Here is a 24,931-nt window from a genome sequence, read left to right as displayed (position 1 = left end):
ATTAGCCATGTGATCTTGAGCAAATTACTTAGCTTCTTATTTTCCTCATTGTAAAATGGTGATAATTACAGTTTGCCTCACAGGGTTGTTGAGAAAAAATTAATGAGTCAATGAATGCAAAACATTTAACACATTGTCTGGTCCCTAGAAGGCTTTCAATAAATATTAGTAATTGTTAATTATAAGGGTGAGGGTGGAGAGGTGCAGAGAAGCTTGACTGGATTCCAATTTCCTAGCTCTGTGTCGCGAAAAGACTGGAAATGCCAATTTTTAGGAGAATCAAATTATACGGATATTGTATTTAAAATCACTGGGGAGAGAAAAGAAAGATGGTCTTCCTTTACTCCTCTCACCATGGAAACCAGGCTTAGAAAACCCAGATGCACATTTTCTGATTTGGCTCCAAGCAAATAGCCCTTAATATGGAAACCCAGAAAACCTGGGGAATAAACTCATCAGACCAGCAGTCTCAGAGATTCCTTTTTATCATTTGAGTACCATGGGTTTTAGGCAAGAAAATAGGCTGAATTATATGTGTCCATTATTTCAGAAGGACAAAGGAGACTTATTCCCCCCCACTGATAATTGGAAGCCAGGAAATTTGCAGTTGTTCAAATACCATATAAAATCAGGCTCATTTTTCCCCACAGATGATTTCTTTCTCTTGGAAAGCGAGGTGGCCCTGCACAGAGTTCTCTTTTCCTCTCTCTCTTTATTTAGTTCTCTCTTTAGTTCCACGAGGAAGAGAATGAAATAGTGAAAGAAAGTGGCATTGCTCTTGCCTTTAATTTCAAGTTCAAATATTTCACCTGTGAATTATTCACGGGATTGTTGTGGTGATAAACCTAAAACCAAAATTATAACTGGAAGGTACTTTGTGAACTTACAGCCCTATGCATGTTATGCAGGATTATGTAAATCATGGTTATAATAATACTTATGTCACTTATTACCATCCTACTTATGGCTGTACCTTCTCTGTTTGATTCTATTTTTTTTTTTTTTTAACTCCCCTTACTAGAAGGTTAGCTCCATGGGCTGGAGACCTTGTATGTTTTGCTCCCTGCAGGATCACCGGCACCTGAAACAGTGTTGAGTACACAGAGGCAATTAGTAGATATTTACTGAATTAATTATTAATATTCTTCATCAGGAAGTAGGTAGAAACTGTCCTTAATAACTCATAAAATAGTGTTTTTACATGTAATCCGTGACTCTCCTGAATCAGGATCAGACTGGGTGCTTGCTAAAAGGAGGTTCCTGAGGTTCACCGCACACCTGTGAAATTAGAAGCTCTCCAGGTAAAGTCAGAGGGGGGACTTGTCATTTCTAGCTGCAAGGCCCTACGGACGATTGAACCCGTAGTACATGGTGGCTACAGGAATGAGTGAAAAAGCCTTCCTCTTAGTCGCTATGGCGGCTCAGGGGGCCCATACCCATGTAAGGCTTGGTGCCGGCCACGGTGGTGAGGCACATGTCCACAGGTAGCATCGTAGCAATGTTGAAGTCTGTGATGTGCACGTGCCCTGCGAGGGAGAAGGACCACAGAGAACGTTAAGTTCCATTCAACCCAGCGGCACACCACGCTTTTTTTTTTTTATCAAAAGTACCTGGAAGCTTAGTTTGTAAATTCTTGCACGCCATTTGCAATTGGGTACAGGCAGTAAAAACTCGATTATCCTATCCCCAAGACCAATATAGTCTAAACCAGCAACCCTCCAGGTGCCAAAACACGAAAAGGTTAATGTCTGGTTGTAAATTTGTAGTTCAATGTCAGAAAGTTTTAACCTTGGTCTTTAAGAGCCCACGCTCTGGTAAATTCTACTTAGGCAATTTTTGCCTGTTGTCAGCATTTTAAGTTGGTACAGCCTGTGAGAATCAAGAGGGGGGCAGATAAGGACTATGTGAAGTGTCAAATTTCCAAGCATCTTTACAGGATCTTTTTTTTTTTTTTAAAGAAACAAATGTTGTTAGTACAAAGCAGACATGACTGTGGATACATATATTTATTTCTTTGCCAAGAAAGAGTTCTTTCTCTCCTTGTTTTTCTGAATATCATTAGTAGTTTTTTGTCTGAGAGTTCAGGTTGTCCCCCAGGGGTCCCCAACAAAATAATGTACCGAGGGAAAGTAGGGAAAAGTCAAGTTTTATTTTTAAAGAGGCTCTAGAAAGAGCCCTAGACTGGGAGCCAGGAGACTTAGGTCCTGCCCTGAATTCTGCTCCAAATACATCGTACACTTGAAGTTCCTTTCCTGTGTTGAACCTAAGTTTCCCTTAAAAAAAAAATTCATGGGCGGACTGGATGATCCCTAGGGTCTCTCTGCAGTGTTCACACTCATGGCAATATAGTGTGGGTCTAACACAAGTTGAGCAGCGAGCACACCCTACAAAGTGTATTAGGGTCCTTACATTCACAGCCAGAAGTAGGATAAGCCCGTTCTGTTAGCTGTTGGCAGGAAAGTCATATGCTTTGAGAGGATCGTGAAGTGTTCGCATTTCCATTTGCATGCTTCTGTGGTTGTGATGAGACATGGTGGAGATGGGCTATGCTCATGTAGAAGTAGAAGGTAGAGGATGTTTCAGAGTCAGCTGCTTCTCAAAGTGCGGTCCCCAGACCAGCAGCATCAGTATCACCTGGGAAAGTGTTAGAAATGCAAATTCCTGGGCCCTACCTCTGCGTACTGAATCAGAAACTCAGAGGATGGGGGCCCAGTGTTTAAAAAGGCTCCCTAGGTGATTCTGATACCCAGTAAAGTTTGAGACCACACTTTTAAAAGAAGACCAGGCTTAGTAGAAGATCTTGACTGCAGTAAGTACTCACTCATTACATGTCTTTCGAATGTGGTTGAAAGAATGTTAGTGTTATTATAAGTAGTATTTTTTACATTCATATGATTAATTGCAATTTTCAAAAGGTTTTTGTACACTTTAGCCTAATGAAGTAGTTCCTATTTTACAGGAGAGCTGTTTGTGGCTAAGTTCTCAGTGCTTAGAAGTAGCAGAGCTAGAATTAGGATCTAGAATTTGGTCCAGGACTTCTTTGGTGGGTTATAAATCGCCCAAAAACTTTTTGCGCTTTATCATAAGACCAAAGAGCTGAACAAACTAAAAGAACTATCTGCTGGTTGGCTCAGGGTTCCCCCACCAGGGTGCATAGTAAACAGTGGGGAGGAATCATTTGAGGGTCAGGATCTACTGGAAACTGTTGCCTGGTGCCCTCAAGCTGAACAAGGAAAGCAGAGCCCCTGGCCACCAGCCCCGATGTCTCCATTCCAGGCCCAGGATGCTGCCATACTTCCCTGTGCTCACCGTGGGGATCCTTCTGCCATGTCCCCTTCTGTGCTGTGGAAATGAATCTGAGTTCTGGCTCACAGAGGAAGGTTTGGTCACCTGCTGAGGGAGGGACACAGGAATTGCTTGGGTGTGAGGGACCACGCTGGCCTCTTCCATAAGCCCCGGCCCTGAGGGAGCCTTAGAACAGAGTTTTTCAACCTGGAACTACTGAGATCTTGGACCTGATCATGCTTTGCTGTGAAGGGCTGTCCGGTGCACGGCGGAATGCTTAGTTGCATCCCTGGCCTCTGTCCACTAGATGCCAAAAGTACTTCCCTCTCCTGGATAGAATCCTGACCATCAAAAATGTCTCCAGACGTAGCCAAGTGTCCCCTGCAGGGAGAGACAGTAGAGGAAAAGCATCCCCAGTTAGAACCACTGCCTTACTGTGAAGTTTTTCAGCTACAAGGCTCAGAACTCCCTCACTGAACACCCTAGGGAGTGATCTGCCAGTTCTTTGCACCTCTGTACCTTGAGGCACAGAATCACATTAAAAATTGGAGTTCATAGTACTGAGTCACTGAATTTAGTCATCGTTGTGGTCATTACTTATACTCTTTCTCACGGTGTCTGTGTTCAGCCTGGGGATGTTTCTCAACACAGCCCTCAAGGACACCATGACCAATTGGTTGGCATGGCTCCTAACTTTCAAAAATGTCCTCAACTCAAAAATAGTTAGATCGTGTGTGCCACCTTTTTCTAGGATTCTTATTAAAAATTCATATCCTTAGGCACTAGCAGAGACTTATACACCTGATTATCTGGGGATAGGGTACAGAGTTCTACTATATATATGTGTGTGTGCATGGGTGTGTGTATATATATATAATATACATATATGTATATGTATATATATGTTTTAAGATGCTACCCACTTGATTTTTAGGTACATTTTGGGACTCTGCAAGGGAGAAGCTGTTAAGGTAGCAGGATTATTTCTTCCTCACACCCCCAAACCGAGTTTTTGCCTTTCTCTGTTCCCTGTGACTCGGGATAATATTAAGAAACCTAAATTATAGATGATGTGGTAATTGTCATTCTCTCAGATACACCAAGGAGACATTATTGCTCCTTTGTATGCAGCACTTATTTCCTGAATAGCTTAGGAAAAACACAAGAATTTTAGACACTATTGAACTGATAGAATTGGATGGGGTACTTAAGTTGGTAGGACTATAGAAACTTAAGTCGGTAGGACTGTAAAAACCTATATATCAGGACAGTTGGTTATGAGCCATCCAAGATCTAATGCCATCTTGGGCTCTGAACTAGTGAGTGAGACATTTAAGGAGAACAGGTATGCTCTAAATTACAGACTTTTTTAAGTCAAATTCTGATGTATAAGGAATGTTCATTCACACCAGTGGAAGGAGTCTCCATTTACAAAAGAATTTAGCTCCTTTAAATATCAATCTTTTCTGATGAACATGAACCAGTATGAATCAGTAAGAGTAAAACAAAATTTCTGCCTGTTACTGATGGTGCTGAATTAAAATATAAGCCATGTGGTGTAATATGCAGCTCACTTGGAGGAACGGGCATAGGAGGTGTATTAGAGGTAAACAGTTATCCTTTACAGTTGCTAAATCCCCATGCAAGAGGCATACATGATTTTGTCCATAAAGGGTGAAAGGTTATAAATGTGGACAGAGGAGACAAATGAAGTTTTCGAACGTTGAGACCTTGGAAAATCACGCCAGAAAGCACTCCCAAAGGCAGGCATTGATTTGTGGTCCAGTTGGTTGTCACAAGAGCAGCTCTGCAGAATGAGCTGGGGAGCGAGGGCCACTGGGAATTTCTTCATTTCAAAGTAGTTAATTATGGTCCCTGAGCAATGCCTGAAAGCTTAATTTTTCAGAATTTGAATAAATGGAAAGTAAATAACCTCAAAAAATTATTTTCTCCAGAAAGGGATCCCCAGGACAAAGCTTAGAGAATGGCTCGCAACCTTTTTGTTGGTTTGCTTCTATCTCATTCACATATCCAGTCCTTCCCAAAGCAATGTTTCTCTTATTGACTGCAGTGATCCTCCAGTTGAGTTTAGGATGGGAAAAAATACAGAAGAGCCCCCTCTTAAGTCATTGTCCAAACCCCAAAACTTGAGAGTGAAAAAGATCTTTGTGAATAGTACCCCAGATAACAGGTGTAGACTAGGACCGTCCCTCAGGCAGACCGGGATGCCTGCTCGTATTCCCTAAGCAACAGAGCCCCAGCCCAACCGAGAATAAAATGCCCTGAAAAGTGGGCTTAACCCCCTGCATGCATGAAGGAAAGGCAGAATGGGCCACTGAAGGTGTAGTTACCTGAGGATTAAGTGTCAGAGAAAATTGTTTAAACACAAGACCTAAGAAGTAGACACACACAATCTTTGGTATTTCCCACCTGGAATCAAAATAACTCTTTAGTAAAGACAGGTAAGGACCTAGCTTTCACTTACGCTATATGATATAGATAAAGTCATATAAAACAAAATGAAGTCACCTAAGCTTCCTTCTGTAAGGGAGAAAGCCCCTACTACCTCATGGAGTCATACTAGCATTTAACTGTTATTGAGTGATTTCCTAGTGCACGTGGCAATCAAGCACTTTATAAACAGGGTGTCAGTTAGTGTTTACAATTACCCTGAGAAGTAAGGACGCCTTTCACCCCTGAAGAATCTAAGGTGCAGAGAAGTTTCAGGCAACCTGTCGAGCATCTCAGAGCTGGGGAGTGAGAGAACTGGGCTTTGTGCTCAGAACCCCACGCTCTTATCTACGATATCACACAGTCTCTCCCAAGGGTAGTCTCTAAGGGTGGATAAACTCGAAGATTAATTTATTCCTGGATCTTTCTCCTAATCTACAATCACCAAGTTGACAAGAAAATGAAGAAAAGAAAGAAGTTGAATGAGAGAGAACAGGACGACCTCATGGTAGGAATAAGATGAAGCCACGTTTGAGATCCAAGACCGAAACGTTGTTCTCTGAATGGAAGGTACATTTTTTTGGTTGACAGGACCAATATGTCTCCATTCAGGGTCCTGACAAATGGTTGAGCAATATATGGGGCACAAAGGCAAGCAGGTGAGGGGGAACTGGGGACAGAACCTGAAATCAGGCTCTGCATTACCAGTGGTCACCTTCCCAAGGCTGTGGTGGGCCCACAGAGAACCTTTTTGTACATCGTGCAAAGATGGCCTCTAGAGGCTGGGGGAGGCCTTGTCCACAGCTGTGAAGCTCCACAGAGTTTATCTGCACTGGTGTGAGAGGGGATCCTGCTTCCTATTTAAGGCAGAGATAGCTGGTGCTTTAATGAAAGTCACCTTCATGTTGTCTCACCATTGCCCACATTTCTGAGATTCAGAAACTATTCCCAAATGTCAGAAGCAGTAAAGGGAAGGAAGAAATAAGGCATGGGAAGAAAGTGGAGAAAATCTTTTTAGACAGTCCATAAATAAATAATGACTCCAAGCTTTGAAATTAGAGGTCATACACAAAAGTGTTTCTTAGCCCTCTAAGCACACGTGGCATCTGGCAAATCAGGCTTAAAATGCAACTAGGTAAATAAATAATGAGCGATGGATGGTCCGTGGAGTTTCAGTCCCGCTTGCAAATCCCTTTTGTAAAAGTTAAAGAGATACAGAGCTTTGCAGATTTAGGACTCCCTCCCCTAGCAGCTTTCTAAAAATTTAACAAGGATCTTATTGCCTCTGTAACATTTATAACATGCAGGCTGTGTGTCCTACAGGTCTGCTCTAATAAATAAATCCAAATGTACATTAAAATAATATTAGGAAGAAATTATACACATTTAATCACTGTTGGTCAAAGCGTGTTCTGTAGGACATCTTCAATCAGTGCTTCTTGAACTTCAGGCATTCGTGTATCACCATCGTGGTCATTGCCATATCCCTCTGTCAGTTTCATAGCTGGGTACCAGAGATACTCTTATCTGCTTTATATCTTTCTTTAAGTGGACTGATTTTTTTTTAAATTAATTAATTAATTTTTGGCTGTGTTGGGTCTTCGTTTCTGTGCGAGGGCTTTCTCTAGTTGCGGCAAGCGGGGGCCACTCTTCATCGCGGTGCGCGGGCCTCTCACTGTCGTGGCCTCTCTTGTTGCGGAGCACAGGCTCCAGACGCGCGGGCTCAGTAGTTGTGGCTCACGGGCCCAGTTGCTCCGCGGCATGTGGGATCTTCCCAGACCAGGGCTCGAACCCGTGTCCCCTGCATTAGCAGGCAGATTCTCAACCACTGCGCCACCAGGGAAGCCCTGGACTGATTTTTATTAACTGAAAATCTTTGACCAGAAAACTTGATATCTCTTCTGTAAATGTGAAACCAATTTACCCTCAGAAGAAGGAAAGTCTGTCACGAATCTCTAGGTAGATACTATTGCCTACCAAATGCTCTAAGCCTCTTCTGTCTTTATGAAAAAACAAAAAAACAAAAAAAAAAAAAAAAAAAGGGAGATGATTGCTATAGAGATATTAAAGCAAACTAGCACCAAAAAACTGGGATGGTTTTCTTGAAGAAATCAGTAGGAATGGAAGAAAATTGAAAAGAGAATGACTTTCTCCGTATGTAAATGCAAGGCTATTTAAGGGTGTACTACGTCACTGCAATAAATGATAAAGTTCCCCCATATGGTCCCTCCCACCATAAAATGGAGTTTGTACATGTACCTCAACTGAACCGAGTAAGACACTGTTTCCCTGTATAGTACTACTTTGCTGCGGATAACCAACTTGTTCTACATGCATGTTATGTGGTTGATTGCAAACAAATCATTTACTTACCATGTTCATCAAGCAAAATATTGTCAGGCTTCATATCCCTAGGGGAGTAAAAAGAAAGGAGAAAGTTGCTCATAATAAAACAAAGAAACAGAACTAAAGGATAAAGGTGAACTGCTCAAGAATGCTAGCTAGGAATGAATGTACTAGCCCTTCATCACTCACAATCTCATTCAATTCTCACAGTGAATTGAGATAGTTACCATTAATACCCCCAATTTCTAGGTCAGAACTGAGGCTTAAAGAGGTTAGGTAACTTAACCCAAGGTTACAGAGCTAATAAACAGAAAAACAGGGCTCTGAACCTGGGTCTCTCTCATTCAAAAGCTCAGACTCTTTTTTTAAAAAATATTTATTTATTTATTTGGTTGCACGGGGTCTTAGTTGCAGCAGGCGGGCTCCTTAGTTGTGGCATGCGAACTCTTAGTTGTGGCATACATGTGGGATCTAGTTCCCTGACCAGGGATCGAACACGGGCACCCTGCATTGGGAGCGTGGAGTCCTATCCACTGTGCCACCAGGGAAGTCCCCAAAAGCTCAGACTCTTAATTTCTACAGCGTGTTATATGCAAGTGTGTCAGTATTGCTCCATAGATCATACGACATTTATTTATTTATTTAAATTTTATGTATAATTTTTATTTATTTTTATTTTTTAAATTTCATTGGAGTGTAGTTGATTTACAATGTTGTGTTAGTTTCAGGTGTACAGCAAAATGATTTATTTATACATATACATATATTCATTCTTTTTCAGATTATTTTCTCATATAGATTACCACAGAATATTGAGTAGAGTTCCCTGTGCTATATAGTAGGTCCTTGTTGGTTATCTATCTTGCATATAGTAGTGTGTGATCATACAGCATTTAAATTGTCATAAGGTAGTAGTATGGTAGTAGTACTAATCATAACTGTTGCCTGTGTAACTAGAGCTACAAAGATGAAGTAAACTTAAAGACTATAAAAAGAGAAACAAAATGATCTATAAGGTGATTATATTTTAAACTTGTGGAGATTAGAATCTTTTTAGGATGATGCTATAATGCCTCTAGTTGCTTGATAAGTATTATTCCTGGGGTTGTTAATTAAAGGATTTGGACCAGTTTTCTATGCATTGGTGGGATCCTTAAATCCATAGAAGGGAACATAATCCACCCTCTTCCAACGAAGGCAGTAGTTTGATGGTAAATACTTAGAGGTTGGATGGTAAATACTTAGAGGAATGGCCTGTAGAGTTTCAAAAGTCCTCAAGAAACAAATATTATTGTAATCAGTGTTCCTCAATGAGAGCACAGCTCTGTAGTTTGTAACAGCCCTCACTCTTCCACACTCCGGTTTTTACTGCCCTTCCCTGATGTACCATTAAAGCCCTTAAACCCAAATTCACAGAAGCCATTAGGGAAGAAATTCTGCAACAGGTTTGGGAACACATTTTCAGCCTAGTCAAGTGGCTTTTATGTCACTAGAATAAGGTGACTTTAGTCTGTGACAGACCAAGACTGTCAGAGTCCTCTTTTGAGGTAGCCTCTTACCTACACATAGAACCAAGTATATGCCCCACCCAACAGGCAGGTGCATGGGTACTTTCATGAGCTTTGAATATCTTCTCATTTAGTTTATTAGGTTCTTAAAATTAGTTCTAGATTCATAAGCGGTCATTTGTAGCTGTGGCAAATTTTTCTCTGGTTCAGGGTATAATTTGCTAAAAACATAGAGCGCGAGGGGGTTTCAAATTACATGTTTCCCTGGCTAAACTCTCAATATTGCAGACTCCACCCTAACCGCTTTGATGGATTTCATTATTCCAAAAATTATCAAGTCTAAATTCACTCACATGGAGTAAAGGCCCTTTCATAATCTGGCTCCTGTGCCAGCCACTTGGAGTGCATGGAGTCCCCTAAAAGCTCCCTGCATCCCCTCACCTTCTGCCATTCCTTTGCCTGAATCAGAGCCCTGAACCGCTGCACCCAGAAAATGCAGATTCATCCCTCACGTCTTAGCTCACATGCCGCTTCCTACAGGAAGCCTTCCCTGATTTTCCAGTTCCGAGTCAATGGCCCCTCCTGTGTGCTCTGCATGGTATGCTTATCCCATCACAACATTTATCACACTTCTGTTCATTTTTTCTCCAACTGGATCATGAACTCCTTGATGGCGGGGATGGTTTCTTGATCTACATAAACCAGGATATACCAGAGCACTCCAGCGCACCATTGAACACTCTGCAGTTTAAAGCTCGAGGTAAACTAGCCATTAGGCTCTTGCCACCTCTTTCAGACCTGTACCAGTGAGCATCAGGTAGTGTCTGCCAGGCGAGGAGGAGGCTCTGAGGACCCCTGCCCGGAAGGGAGAGACTTGGGTGTGGCAAGATGAGCACAATGATTTCGTGGCCTGAATTTATGAGGGCTTGCTGGGAGAAATGAATTGCTGTGGGTTTGGCACTTTATGAGCTTTCTATTAAATCCCTAGGTGTAATTTTTTTAATTTGTTATAGCCACACTTCGTTATATCCCCTACTTTCCCCAGAAACTTCCTTGCAGCTTAAAGAATAATACGGAGATCAGAGAGGTCATAGTTTAAGGTGATATGTCCTACTTCAATCTTATATTCATTTATTTATCAAACATTTATCTACTTTGATAAGTCACTGTGTTAGGATATGAGAAATAGAAAGATAGATGAGACATAGTTCCCTCAGGGATGGGGAGGGTAAGAAAGGTTCATAAGGAACCATGCCAAAGGGGTTTAAAGTGGGAAAGAGGCATGTTTATTACTAAATTCAGAGAAAGACTATGAGGAAAATCTAAGAAAAATATAAAAGAAAAAGTGGACTTTTAACAGAAAAATAAAGTATATAAGCATAGATTCTAAGTACATAGTTTCTCTAAAAAGTGATGAGGTAACCTCTAAGTCACTGCAGGGTGAATGGCAGTGTGATAAGATTGTTTATTCATGCAGTAGGAGAAAGGAAATGAAAATAAACCCAGGTGCTGTATTAAAATTCCTGCTAGAACAAGTTGAGATTTTCTAGTTCAGAATTTTAGCACCACTTCTTATCTTTTCTGTCTTCTCCAATAATCCTAAATGGTTTCCTTCATTTAAGGCAATGTCTAAGATGGTTTAACTGGGTAGTTACCAAACCTGGGTATATCTAGGATCACCTGGGGAGCTGAAAACAACATGCACCCCATCTGTTTCCTCACTCCCATTTCCTTAATCATTCCCTTGTCATCACGACAGCCTATCCACCGGGCAGCATGACCTTCTATCATATACCTTTTATCACCAGACCCGACCCAGGGATTTTAGACTAATAATATATAAAACTTCCTGCCTGATGTTTCCATCTGTATGTTTAGCAGCCATGATAAATATAAATATAATATGTCCTAAAGAGAACCTTTGATATCCATCACATCCCACACAAACACCAAAAAAACCCATGAAATTAATACTTGATCTAGTAATTCTACTTCTGGGTATATGCCCCAAAGAAGTGAAAGCAGGTGTTTGAACAGATATTTGTACACCCATGGCAGCACTATTCACAATAGCCAAGAGGTGGAAACCACCCAAGTATCCACTGATGGGTGTATAGATAAATGTGGTATATACATATGGAATATTATTCAGCTTTAAAAAAGAATAAAATTCTGATACAGTCTCTAACATGGATGAACCTTGAACACATTATGCTAAGTGAAATATGCCAGGCACAAAAGAGCAATTATTGTATGATTCTACTTATATGAGGTCCTTAGAATAGTCAAATTCACAGAGACAGAAAATAGGATAGAGGTTCCCAAGGGCTGGGGGGAAAGAAGGATTGATGATTTATCGTTTACTGTTTATAGAGTTTCAGTTTGGGATGACAAAAAAGTTCTGGAGATGGACGGTGGTGATGGTTGCACAATAGTATAAATGTACTTAATGTACTTTGTCACTTAAAAATGGTTAAAATGATAACTTTTATGTGATGTATATTTTACTACAGTGAAAAAATATTTATACATAGACACACATTAGAATTACCACCTCCAGCGCTACCACCATCATCATACTGAAGTCTGCAATAGTATAATACCTTGTTCTTTTTGCTTCTCCTCTTGTCACCTGACAATCCATTATCCACATAGCAGCCAGGGTGGTGTTTTTCATTACACACACCTTCCCGGCCTAATGACTCCCTACCCACATGGAATAAAATCCGAACCATTTACCCCTGGCCTTACATGACCTGTAGGTGCTCTAGTCCTGTGGAGCCCTGAGCTACATCTCACAGCATACTCTCTCTGCCACACACCATGCTCCAACTGCACTGTTCTTCTTGGTCTCCTTCACACATAGTCCCCTCTGCCTGCAATCCTGTCCCCCTAGACCTTCAGGTGGCTTGTGTCTTCTTGTCATTCAGATCTTGGCTAAAATACCACACCCTCCAAGTTCTTTCTTGACCACCCAATCTAGAGTAGTAGCCCTCTCCATCCTCATCTCTTCACCTCCATCTTATTTTCAGCACAGCACTATCATTACCTATTTTCTTCTTTATTTGTTCATTATTTGTCTTCCCTCCAAGTTCTCAGAGCAAGGACATCTTTTCTGTACTGTTCAGTGCTGTAGCTCCTGGGCTCATCAAAGTGCCCAGAACAAAGTCAGTGTTTAAATAAATATTTGTCAGAAAAATGAATGAATCTAGTCCCTTGGCTTCTCAAACTTCTGGAATAATAAGCCATGTATTTCTTTTTCTCCTAAGAAGAGAAAAACAAAAACAAAAGAATAAGAACAACGACAACAAAACACCCTCCATATGCCAGATGCACTATATTTACTGTTGGCAACTAAAAAAACCCATCATTTGCCAAGCGGTAAAGTACAATTTTAGGAACACACACATTCTGTAGAAATCCTTCATTGCATCTTGATTTGATGAAAGAGTAAAGACAGGTCCTGCTGAATCAGCTGATTCCTACTGTGAGAACTATAAATAGCAGTGTGGAAATGCAAAGCTCCCTGTGGCAGGGTCCGAGGAGGAACTGATATATCTGCTGTTCTCACTTGAATGACTTTAACAAGACATTAGCAGAACTTAATAGGCTAATTACATCCCTTCACTGCGCCTACCCTGGAATCAAGTTGCTCACCCTGCAATCTGATACGGGGTATTGTGAGAAGAGGCAACAGGAAAATCAGTGTATCCAGATCAAACTCAACTTCTTCAGTGTCCCAGGGCTTTCTGACAGGTCCACAGTTTGGATTTAATTCTTTGTTACATAATGCTCTCCTGGATTGGGTCCTCTCCAAGTTCTTGAGAGGGGGAAAATATTATACGTATAGTATTTAATTTATATATTTATATAATGTTATTTTATAATATCGTATTTATCATGCATATACTATATTAATTACAATGTTACATGAAGGCTGTTGGTCACATAAACAGACCCATGTTAAGAAAAGAGAGTGTTGGGGGTGTGAGAGTGTGATGGGAAATTGTAAGCAAAAACACGTAATTTCAAACAGGAGACAGAAGTGAAAAGCTGCCAGGATTGGATTAGTAAGGGCCAGGTATCATCCTCCAACTTTCTTACCAACTGGGTGCTGCTGCTTTTTTTTTTTTTTTTAATTGCGACATAAATGACTTTTATATCAGTTTCGGGTGTGCAATATAATAATTCACTATTTGTGTATATTCTGAAATGATCACCACACTACATCTAGCTAGCATCCATTACCACACATAGTTAGGAATTTATTTTTCTTGTGATGAGAACTTTTAAGATCTACACTCTTAGCTACTTTCTGGCTACTTCTTTTTGTTGTTACTCAATCCCAGCCTTTCCCACAGTTTGTTCAAGGTAGTATTAGTTACAGAAGCCGTTACAAGGAAATGAAGTAAAGAGACTGAAGGCTTTCAGGCTGTGTTGGTAAAGGGCCTCCATGTACAAGGGAAAAGATTGATTAGCAATGCCTGCCATTGCCATAGGAAGAGGTGTTTGGGGCTGGTCCATAATAGTGTTTTCAAACTGCTGTGCTTCCCATGAGTCAAGAGAGTGGTTATAGCTATTATTTATTGTCCATGCTGTGGCAGGCACATGGCAGGCGCTTGAGAGACAACATCTCTCCTATTCTTCATAACAGCTCCATAACGTAGATATTACGCCCATTTTTGCAAATGAAGAAGGGGGAGCTCAGAGATGGTTCAAGATTTTAAGTAACAGACAGAACTGGGATTACAACCTAAAACTGCAAGGTGCAATCTTAGTTTATATCTCAGACGTTCATATCTTACTTCCTCTCAGGAGAGAGAATGTCCTAACATACCCAGGGGTCTGGGGTGTGGCTGAAATTGGTCAGTAAGTTTAATTTTTTTCATAATTTCTATTGTATATTTGAAAATCATATAGACTTTGCACCCTACTCTATAATATATCCATATCTCTTTTAATATAAAAGTAAAATTCCACCTTTCTTACTCTGGATAAATCTGTTGTTCTAGGAAGGTGAATCCCCAACAGTACAATAGTACAGACATTCCAGTTTGAGAAGTATGGCCATATACCACCATCCCAGAAACTTGAGATTTTTAACCATTTTGTAGTCTCTGGAGGCAGGATGTTTAGATGACAAGGCTTCCTGCCTTACAGTTTAACATTAGTCAATGCTCGTTCATTACCATTGTTTTCTTTAATTTGGATTCACACAGCTAGAATCCTAGGTCACATTTATGCATTCTGCACCCAAGGAGACAGGGACACAGAGTAAATCACTCTGCCGCAGAGACCAGCCTGAACTCAGGGCTCCTGGGTCTTCCACTCAAACCCAGGAGGTTTTAGGTAAAGAAATGTACTAGTTAGAGGTAGGGAAAGAGTCTGCAAAGTAAGAGGAACCAGGAAGGAACAAGACCACTTGTGGTCTGTTACTGGTAACAGATAAAGTCTGTCACCTGGATGCTGGTGGGGGCACAGGAGCAGAACCTTAAGGGGCCCCTGCTGGGCCAGGAGTTAGCACTTTAGCTGCTGGATCAAGGGAGTTGGTGGGTGAGAGAGCAGAAAACAGGAGGAAGGGGGGGCAGGAAAGGGATTGGGTAACAGGAAGGCTCAGGCAGCAGCTCTATCAACTGATACAGTGAAATACAAGAATCTCAGTAGTTTTACAATGGGTATGTCTATACCAGTGTATGGACTAAACATGTGCCTTGTATATGCTATACTGTATTGTACCGTGGAGTGTGTTTGTGTGTGTGTGTGTAGAATACAGTTAGTAATCACAAATGTTTGTATCCCTTCCCAGGCATTACTAGGTTAATTTGGGAAGCAGTAGAACCTAGATGTTAAGAGTGGGGCTCTGGAGTTAGATGACCCAGTTTCAAATCTCAGCTGAGAACTTGCTAGTTCTGGGACCTTGGGCAAGTTATAACCTTGTATAATGTACATTGTGATTGCCCTCCTAACATGCATTCTTCATTCTCTTAATCATTTCAGTTCTCATTTGGGTATTTAACCTCTCTGCCACACACACACAAACACACACACACACACACACACACACACACACACACACACACACACACATGCTGTAGTCCCTTTGTTTGGGGGAGTCTATCCCACGCTTGACTTTAGGAGACGGTTCTGTGACTAAGGCCTAAGCTAGTGAGAGTTAAGCCACTCCATAGTCCTGGTTATTGGTTCTGGGATGGGCTGTAACGCTATTTAAGCCATTAAGTAGGAAGAAGAGTTAAGCTATGGGCTTCTGAAGAAGAAGTTTCCTTGCTGTCCTGGGGAAAGCTTCCAGAAGGTGTGTGATTCATTGGATTTAAAGGAGTTAGCATAGAGTCCTAGGCTGAGGTGTTGGATCAAGATAGCCTACAAGTCTGGCATACATCTAGACTTGCAAGTACCATAGAATAATAAATCCCCTTTATTGTTTAGTCTCATGTGAGTTAGTTTTCTATTGAGACTAGAAACATGTTTGGTAATATGTTGCTGAGACTCGGCCCCCTGAATCTATAAATCGAGGACAGTAATAGTATCTGCTTTATAGAGCTGTTGTGAAGATTTAGTGAGATGGTGCATGTAAAACTTTTAGTTTAGTATCTGGCACATAGTAATTGTTCAACTGACTTTCAGAAAACATTGAACAAGTAATTAGGAAGTGTCAGTGTAGGAAGGGCCAGATGGCAAGAAACTGGTGTCAAACTGAGAACGATAAATGATGAATAGTTGTTTTCAACTATCATGGAACCATTGTGATGTACTCATGATGATAGATCTCATTTAATGCAACAAGTGAGATAAGGATAAGCCCTTTAAATACTTTATTCCCTATTATCCTCTAACAACCTTATGAAGTAGGTGTAATTATTACCCTTATTTCATAGATGGGACCACTGAGGCACACAGAGGGCTAATTCCAGGAACTACTGCATTGTCATCCACTGTTATGAGAAGAGGTAGGATTCCAGTTCATGTTTACCTGACACCAGGAGTGATATTCAAAATACTTAACAAGGAACAAACACTAATCACAACAGGGAACTGATCATTAGGAATCCTGGAGGCCAGAGATAAATTACCAGTAAGACTACGAGTGGGTGACAACTAATAGAAGCCCTGTCCGACTTGACACCTTACTTAGTTCAGCTCCAATGGGCAGCAGGGGAACCATGAGGCTGATTGTGAGTCAACAGAAGGAAGAACTTTCTAATAATTCAGCATGTCTAAAAATGAAATCATCTACCTTACGTGGTAATGAGTATCTCACCTCTGAAGTGTTTAAAAGCTAGGAAGACAATTCCTTGTTGGAGAGGTTGTGGAAGAAATTCTGCCTTTGGATGCAGGTAGGACTTGATCTCTAAGTTAACCTTCACTCTAACATCCCAAGGTTCTGTAATAGCCCATAGTTGTTTTCCAACTGGCAGGAAAATAGTATGGCTTCCCTTTATTAGCCACCCCTGATTTTCTGAGCACTGTAATAAGGGCTTGTCATATTTTTCCTGCTTTAATATATATGACATTATTAAATCTACTTCACAAATTAGAGACATAGATCTCAGGGCTTATTAATTTTCCTAAAGTCATACAGCTAATAAGTGGACGAAACCCCAAACTGAGCCCTGATCTGACTAGTCCAAAGCCCCTTACCCTGTCTACTATGCCATACTCTGCTTGCAAACGAGAATATTGTGTTTTCTTAATGGTTGTATTATAAGATAAATGTGTAATTTTGGTGATGATGTATTCTAGAGTATGAGAAGGAACAGTATGTTTTCCCCATAGTTTAGTGCAAGGAAGGTAATGGAAGCAAATGGATATAGTGTATCAATATTAATCAATAGCTATAAATTTACTGAACACTTTCTATGTAGGTGTTGTGCATACGTTAGAATTTATCTCCACCACAGCCCTGTAAATTATGTATAGGTTTCTTCATTTTACTGATATAGCAAATGAGGGTCAGAGATGCGAAGTAACTTGCCCACGGTTGCCTCTCTTGTAAGTGGAAGAGCCATCATATAATTCTAATGCCATCAGTCACTGCTTATGATGGACACCTTGCAAATAGCCTTGCTATGGGCATATGAATATCATGGTGGACAACTACATGATTTGAGCGTATAAAATATCTTCATATTATTCTGTTTACAAAGGATATAACTATATGTATATATTTGTATATTCCTATACATATAGTGATAATTCTATAAAAGATTATCAGTATATATTTAATGCTCAACCAAATAAGACTAGAAATAAATAAAACACATTAGATTACCACTGGGTTTTTATTTTCTGCAATACTTTTCTATATTCCCCCACAAATTTCTAAAATAAACATGCCATCTTTATCGATTTGAACCAAAGTATTACATAAAAATCTTCTTATTATAAGATATTACATAATATCTTCTCATTACTTTTATCAATGAAGACACTATTTTTTTTTTAAGTACCAGCCTAATAGCTAGAACACATGATTTCGTATCTTAGCCTTGTCTCTGATTTGCCTTGTGACCTGGGGCATATCACTTGCTTCTCTGGGCCACAGTTTAGCATCTGTACCGGGATTGACAAACTATGGCCCATGGGCCAAATATAGCACATCATCTGTTTTTGTATGGCTATGAGCTAAGAAGGGATTCTACATTTCTAAATAGTTGAAAAATAAAAAAAGAATACTATCTTATGACACATAAAAAATCATGTGAAATTCAGATTTCAGTGTCTGTAATAAGGTTTTATTGCAACACAGTCATGTTCATTTGCTTACATATTATCTGGATGCCTTCACTCTACAATGGCAAAGTCAATGAGTTGTGACAGACCCTATGGCCTACAAAGTCTAAAACATTTGCTATCTAGCCTTTTACAGAAAAAGTACGCCAATCCCTTACCCACAGAGGGAGCAAGTTGAACTAATAATCTCCAGGCTCTTTCTTGCCCTGTGTCTAGAATAGCTAATGGATCCCATTCTCTATGATTTCCATCCTTATTTTCCTACCACCCACTGTGAATGTTCTATCCTTATCTCCAAACTGATTACAAATTCAAATATGTCCCCTTTCCTGACTGGCTCTGTATTTTCATTAAAGCACAAGTAAGAAATAAGGTTGAACTAGGGCCTTTGTTAGAGCATGGTAAGACAACCTGGCTTCGGCTCACCTCTCCTGTGGCTACTTGAACCACTCTCCCCCTTTCTCACATGTTCCAACCACAGGGGCCTCTGCTCTGCTCCAGGACACCTAACAAACTTCCACCTTAGAGCTGCTTGTCCTGCAAGGCTTGGCTCAAATGCCACCTACTGGCGAGGCTTCTTCAAGCGCGATGACCCTCACCCCCAACTCTGTACTCTTTTTCTTAGATCCTTGTTTATTTCCCATAAAGCACTCAACAGAATCTGTAACTAACATGGTTATTTATGTATTTGTTCATTATTTATGTTTCTGTATTATATTCATTGCCCATCTCCTCAACCAAACTGTAAGCTCTAAAGGGACAGAAACCATGTTTTTATTCTTCAAAAACTCTTCATACTAAGTGAAGTAAGCCAGACAGAGAAAGTCAAATATCATATGATATCGCTTATATGTGGAACCTAAATAAATGATACACATGAACTTATTTACAAAACAGCAATAGAGTCACAGATGTAGAAAACAAACTTATGATTACCAAAGGGGAGGTGGGGAGGGATAAATTAGGAGTTTAGGATTAACATACACACACTACTATATATAAAATAGATAACCAAGAAGGACCTACTGTATATCATAGGGAACTTTACTCAGTATTTTGTAATAACCTACAATGGAAAAGAATCTGAAAAAGAATAGATTTATATATATATATATATATATACACACACACACATATACACATATATATGTATATATATAAACTGAATCACTTTGCTGTATACCTGAAATTAACACAACATTGTAAATCAACTATACTTCAATAAAAAATTTTAAAAATATACATGTGAATAAACACAGTTGTTGATGAATCAAAAAAAAAACCTCCAGGGCTTCCCTGGTGGCACAGTGGTTGAGAGTCTGCCTGCTAATGCAGGGGACACGGGTTTGCGCCCTGGTCTGGGAGGATCCCACATGCTGTGGAGCAACTGGGCCCGTGAGCCACAACTACTGAGCCTGCGTGTCTGGAGCCTGTGCTCCGCAACAAGAGAGGCCGCGATAGTGAGAGGCCCGCGCACCGCGATGAAGAGTGGCCCCCGCTCGCCGCAACTGGAGAAAGCCCTCGCACAGAAACGAAGACCCAACACAGCCAAAAAAAAAAAAAAGCCCTCCATTCAAGAGCTGTGTGCCTGGCACATAAATAAGTCATCAATGTTACCTGTTAAATGACTAAACCTGAAAGAATGAAGCTTCAGCTTTGTACTAAAATGTAGGCTAGGCAAAGTAAAATTTAATTTGGACTAAGTTACAGGTTGCATATTAACGAAACTCTCGACCTTATAGAAACTATTAAAAGCTCAGCACCAGGCGAGTTAAATGTTAACCTGTAAACGAGCAGCTCTTTGCCTTGTTCACGTGGGTTTTCACAAATGGGTGCCCTCGTGTGAGAGGCACAGTTTCAAAGCTCCTTTCGGAACTGCCTGATGCACAATACAAAGCAGGCAGAGTCTCCCGTTTTCACAATGTGTAATTCATGCTCATTCATTATTCGGTAGCTTGGGAGCAGGTGCTGAATAGAACGCACCAACCTAATACCCTCATTACCGCACTGCCGTTTTGTTTTTGAGGCTCAAGTGGCCCTTCTGCCATGGGAGTTAGGAAGAGAAAACATTCGCAAGGGCTGGTGAGCTCCTGAAGAGAAGATTTACCAAAACAACAAGCAAGGGCATTTTCTCAACCATTCCACAGAAAATGGCAGTCGGAAGCCAAAACCTATTATCCCACTGCAATAAACAGAAAATATTATCAATACACTGGGAGGAAGAAAGGCAGCATCACGTGAAGCACGAACAATACAAGTAATCGGATCATCTATAAGTATTTTTAGACTTTTAATTTTATCATCCTGGACATGCTGCTTTGGTAAATTGGAAAAGATTTCACTTCCCTTAGAGATATGTAAGTGCAAAACAAAACTCCTTGGACTAGAGAAACGTTATGAAAAAGCCAGAGATATCTGAAATATCTCACCAAATCTGAAATATGAAAGTAAGCAGAGACAGTCTCTGGGCAACATAAAATAGCTTACCATATACAAAAGCTAATGGATTTGACTTAGTGAACTCTCTCTCGGGTTACTGTAATTTTATAAACAATTCTAATAAGTTTTGTTCTGGTCTTCCATCCCATAATATATTTGAAGCAGCATATCAGGAGTGAAGTAGAAGCTGCTCTGAGTAGTACGTGCTAGAGAAGCAAAGATTGAAATTTCAGCACCTAAAAAAACTATGAAAACATACTGTATTCATCTGCCAGGGCTGCTGTAACAAAGTACTTCAAACTAGGTGGCTTAAAAAACCAGAAATATACTGTTTCATGGTTCTGGAGGCTAAAAGTCTAAAATCAAGGTGTCATCAAGGCCCTCCTCCTTCTGAAACCTGTAGGTGATGGGTCTTCCTTGCTTCTTCCTAGCTTGCGTTGGTTTGCTGGCAAACTTTAGCCTTCCTCGGCTTATAGACACATCACTCCAATCCTTCATCTTCACATGGAGTTCTCCCTGTGTCTCTTCACATCATCTTCCTTCTGTTTATATCTATCTCTATGTCCACATTCCCTCTTTTGATAAGAATCCCTGTTACATTGGATTATGACCCACCCTCATGAACTCATTTTTACTTGATGACCTCTGTAAAGACCCTATTTCCTAATAAGGTCACATTCTGAGTTACTGGGGATTAGGACTTCAACATACCTTTTGGGGCGGGGTGGGGACACAAAATTTAACCCATAACACATACCAACTAAAAATGTGTATCTAAACTAATGTTTGTTGCTATTGGGTAAATAGCACTAAATAGCTCATCTGATCTTGAAGAAGTCTATTATGTTCATAAGAATGAAACTAAGAGAGCCTATGTTAACAGCAGGATCTTTGAATCAGTTCATCCTACTTTTGAATGTGGCCTTAGTATACCAACTGTATGGTACTGGGCAAGTCACTTAACCCTGTCATAGTATTGCTGACTATCAGACTAGGCAGTGTGTGCAAAACGCTTGTTAGCGCAGTGACTAGTTCTTGGTATATGCACAATGAATGACAGCTCTTCTTAAGCCATGAAGAAAATGAGATAGGTACTTGTAGTACAATTTAAATGCTGAGCAGAGGGGAGTAAACACCTCCAGGAATTAGAAAAGCATCTCTCCAGATAACTCATTTCCACAGGCTTCAGAAACCTGCGGTGTCACTGTGTTGACAAGTTCATTCATCAGAAGCTCACCTGTCACTCAGTGATCATTGACTAAAATGATTAGCTGCAGAAAGATCTTATTTTTTCCCTATGAATGATCATCCCAAGAAAATAAAATGTGATTTCCAAGATGCTGCAGTGTGTATGAGTCAGACAAAAAGATGAAATCTCAGCCTTGAAGATCTCTGCCTGGAACAAACTGAAGACCTTCGTTAAAACAAAGAATTTTGGCTCACAACTGAAGTGCAAAAAGGTCTTGATTATTAAATGTGTTAAAGGCTGATTATCCCACCTCACTGTCACATGCTCTTTGGACAGTTCATTTCGGTCGTGGGGCCTTGCTGGGGAGAAATGGGTGCATGGTAGAGAGCAGAAAGTCAAAGAGGTTATACTTTGAAGAGCGTCATCCTATCAGGGCTGAGGGGAAATCACCCTAGACTCTTAGGTACGAAAGAACCATTCCTGTTCATTTGGCCAAACCACCTCATTGCTTCCTTGACAGGGATGTTCAGGGTTATGTTTACGGTCATAGAGGATATTGATGTCAGAGTCAGGCATAGGAAAACTTGTTTAGAGGAAGTATGGTGGACAGACTTTATGGTGCCCCCCATGTTCCCCACCTCCTGCTGTTCATGTCTTGTATCATCCTCAGCCCTTGAGTGTGGGCTGATTGTATGATTTGCTTCTAACTGACATTATACAGCAAGGGTGATGGGAGGTCGCTCTTCTAATTGTGTTACATAGTTTTATTCAATGATATATACCCTGTCTTGCTAGCAGACTCATTCTGGAGTCTTGGTTTCCTAACTGACTTTGAGGAAACAAACAGAGTCCTATAGCCATGAGGCAATGAATTCTGCCAACATCCCTACTGAACTTGGAAGTGGGCCCTTGCCCAGTCCAGCCTCCAGAAGAGAACCCAGTTCTGGCCAACACCTTGATTACAGCGTTTCCGAGAACCCAGCTAAGATGTGCCCAGACTCCTGGCCCAAAGAAACTGTGAGATAATCAATGTGTGTTATTTTAAGTCACTACATCTGTGGTGGTTTCGTTACACGGCATAAAAACTAACACAGCATGGAGCCCCACACACTGTAGACACACAGTGGGAATAAATTAAAAAGATGCTGAAGACAACTTTATCCACAGCAACCTAGAAGTTGACAACCTAGTTGACAACCATTACCTTCCATGTCCACCCAAGGAGCACGTGTATATTCTGTCCTCATTCATTTGTTCAGTCACTGATGTATTTAGCAGCTGCTCTGGATTAGACTAGAGATTAGATTAGAGATTAGAACAGGAGTGAGGAGTAGGGCCTCAGTTTAGGAGGGAGAGACCACTTCTTATAAAGAATATTGTGAGCCAGGGGCTACCACTAGAAATAGGATCAAGACCACTGTGAAGATGCACTGAGAGTGAGTGACGTGTATGGGTGGCTCAGGATACACACATCACTGCTTATTTCCTTAGTAGTAAATGCCACAGAATTTAAACACCTTTCTGGTATCAGTGTTGAATTGTTTACTTGACTCCCTTTCACGCTGTATTATCAACTCTGGATGACAGGGAAGTTGTCCGTCCTTTCGGCATTGAAGGTCAGCACCGAGAACGTTGTCTGGCAAACAGATACTCAAGAAACAGTTCTTGAATGAATATTTATGAGAGAAGCATATCCCTAAGTTTTTTTCTTCACCATCCAAATGCTGATCTCTAGAAGAATGATATAAACACCTGGCAAGCAGCTACTTCAGTCCAAGAGGGGATGTGCGAAAACTAATTCCTTTGTGTATTTTTTGGAGGCTCCGAGATGCACTGGGTGTCAGTTAACGGTTTCTATGATTATAGCAGAGAAGACAAAGGCGATGAATAAAAATAGCATCCTATTCTTTTCTTGACAGTCATGAATTTTCTTTTATTCCTACTTCAGCGTATCTGTAATCAGTTGGAGATGAACTTTTGCAGCTCACTCTGTTGCACCGCCATCTTTGATACCAGTGGCCTAATTAGATTTTTATCTTATTCCTGTAGGAATTTAGAAAGCAGTCAGTTATAACTTCATTAGAGTGAGATAATTCTTAGAAAGATGGAAAAACATACATCCACTCAAATGGTATTTTGACCCAAGATGACTTACTATTTAACTGTCCCAAACAATTCATCTCATTAGATTAAATCTGTAATTGAGTCTTTAACATCTGACAAGGGAAGGAATACAAATTTGTCATTAGACTGTAATAATTACTTTCTATCACTTTATTCACTGGAGAGACTGCGGCAATCAACAAATCAGAGTACTATCCCATAGGAAGGATTGTAATGAGTTTAATTTTCCTTATTTTTAAAAATAAAGGCAAATAATCACGGTATCCATATCTTAAGATCTTCATTCACCGATGTAAGTAAAGCGGAATATTGAACAAGGAAATGGGCATAATTTGGAAACTAGAGCTGATTTTCAAGCTGTACTCATAGAAAAATGTTTGACTTCCTGACCAATAAGAAATATGTCTAATTGCACAATTCGAAATTAATGATTACTGTGCAATCCTGTGTCTTTCACAACTATAGAGAAAACAGATTCTAAAAGTGAAAAAAATTAGCTAAATATTCTACATATTTAGGAAACTCCAAAAAGTCAAGTCTGTGGATTAAAAAAAATCCACAAACAAAATAAAACAAAACCCCATTTATGTCTCATTTGGAATTTAGGCAGAAATAGCATTTATGGTATTTAAAAAAAATAACTAAGCTGGCCATTGCTGGCAGGAAAAACAATGCAAACAAAAAAAACTAAAGACAGAGCCTATTCTGTGTTAACACAGGGAGACAAACAAACACTTTCATTCAGAATACAGTTCCCCTTACACAGACTAAACTCTCCTTCCTGCTTTTAAGCCCTCTGAGCTCAGACGAAACTTGTTTTGTTACCCCAAAGCATCTTCCC

The 24,931-nt window shown here is 40.3% G+C and overlaps 2 protein-coding genes across 8 annotated transcripts in view; one reads left to right on the top strand and one right to left on the bottom strand.

The window, feature by feature from the left end:
- The window catches only part of PPP2R2B (protein phosphatase 2 regulatory subunit Bbeta), a 686,797-nt gene that overhangs the window by 15,789 nt on the left and 646,077 nt on the right, over positions 1 to 24,931 (top strand). The window contains exon 1 of one of the 3 annotated variants that reach the window (XM_059917413.1): positions 1,250 to 1,301. The exons of the other annotated variants lie outside the window; for them this stretch is intronic. The gene's annotated coding sequence lies outside the window, so the exon portion shown is untranslated. Of the gene's footprint in view, positions 1 to 1,249; positions 1,302 to 24,931 lie in introns of those variants that run through there. 3 annotated transcript variants of the gene reach the window in all.
- The window catches only part of STK32A (serine/threonine kinase 32A), a 125,127-nt gene that overhangs the window by 23,591 nt on the left and 76,605 nt on the right, over positions 1 to 24,931 (bottom strand). For 4 of the 5 annotated variants that reach the window (XM_059917417.1, XM_059917422.1, XM_059917421.1 and 1 more), the window contains exons 6-7: positions 8,110 to 8,147; positions 1,437 to 1,526 (exon numbers count right to left, since the gene is read on the bottom strand). In XM_059917417.1, coding sequence (XP_059773400.1) covers positions 1,437 to 1,526; positions 8,110 to 8,147 — 128 coding nt within the window. The remainder of the gene's footprint in view (positions 1 to 1,436; positions 1,527 to 8,109; positions 8,148 to 24,931) is intronic. The other variant, XM_059917420.1, reaches the window with a different exon arrangement.

This window comes from Balaenoptera ricei, chromosome 3 (genome assembly GCF_028023285.1).
Source record: "Balaenoptera ricei isolate mBalRic1 chromosome 3, mBalRic1.hap2, whole genome shotgun sequence".
NCBI lineage: Eukaryota > Metazoa > Chordata > Mammalia > Artiodactyla > Balaenopteridae > Balaenoptera > Balaenoptera ricei.
Note: the sequence above shows the minus strand (reverse complement) of the source record. Positions and strands in the feature narration are given on the sequence as shown.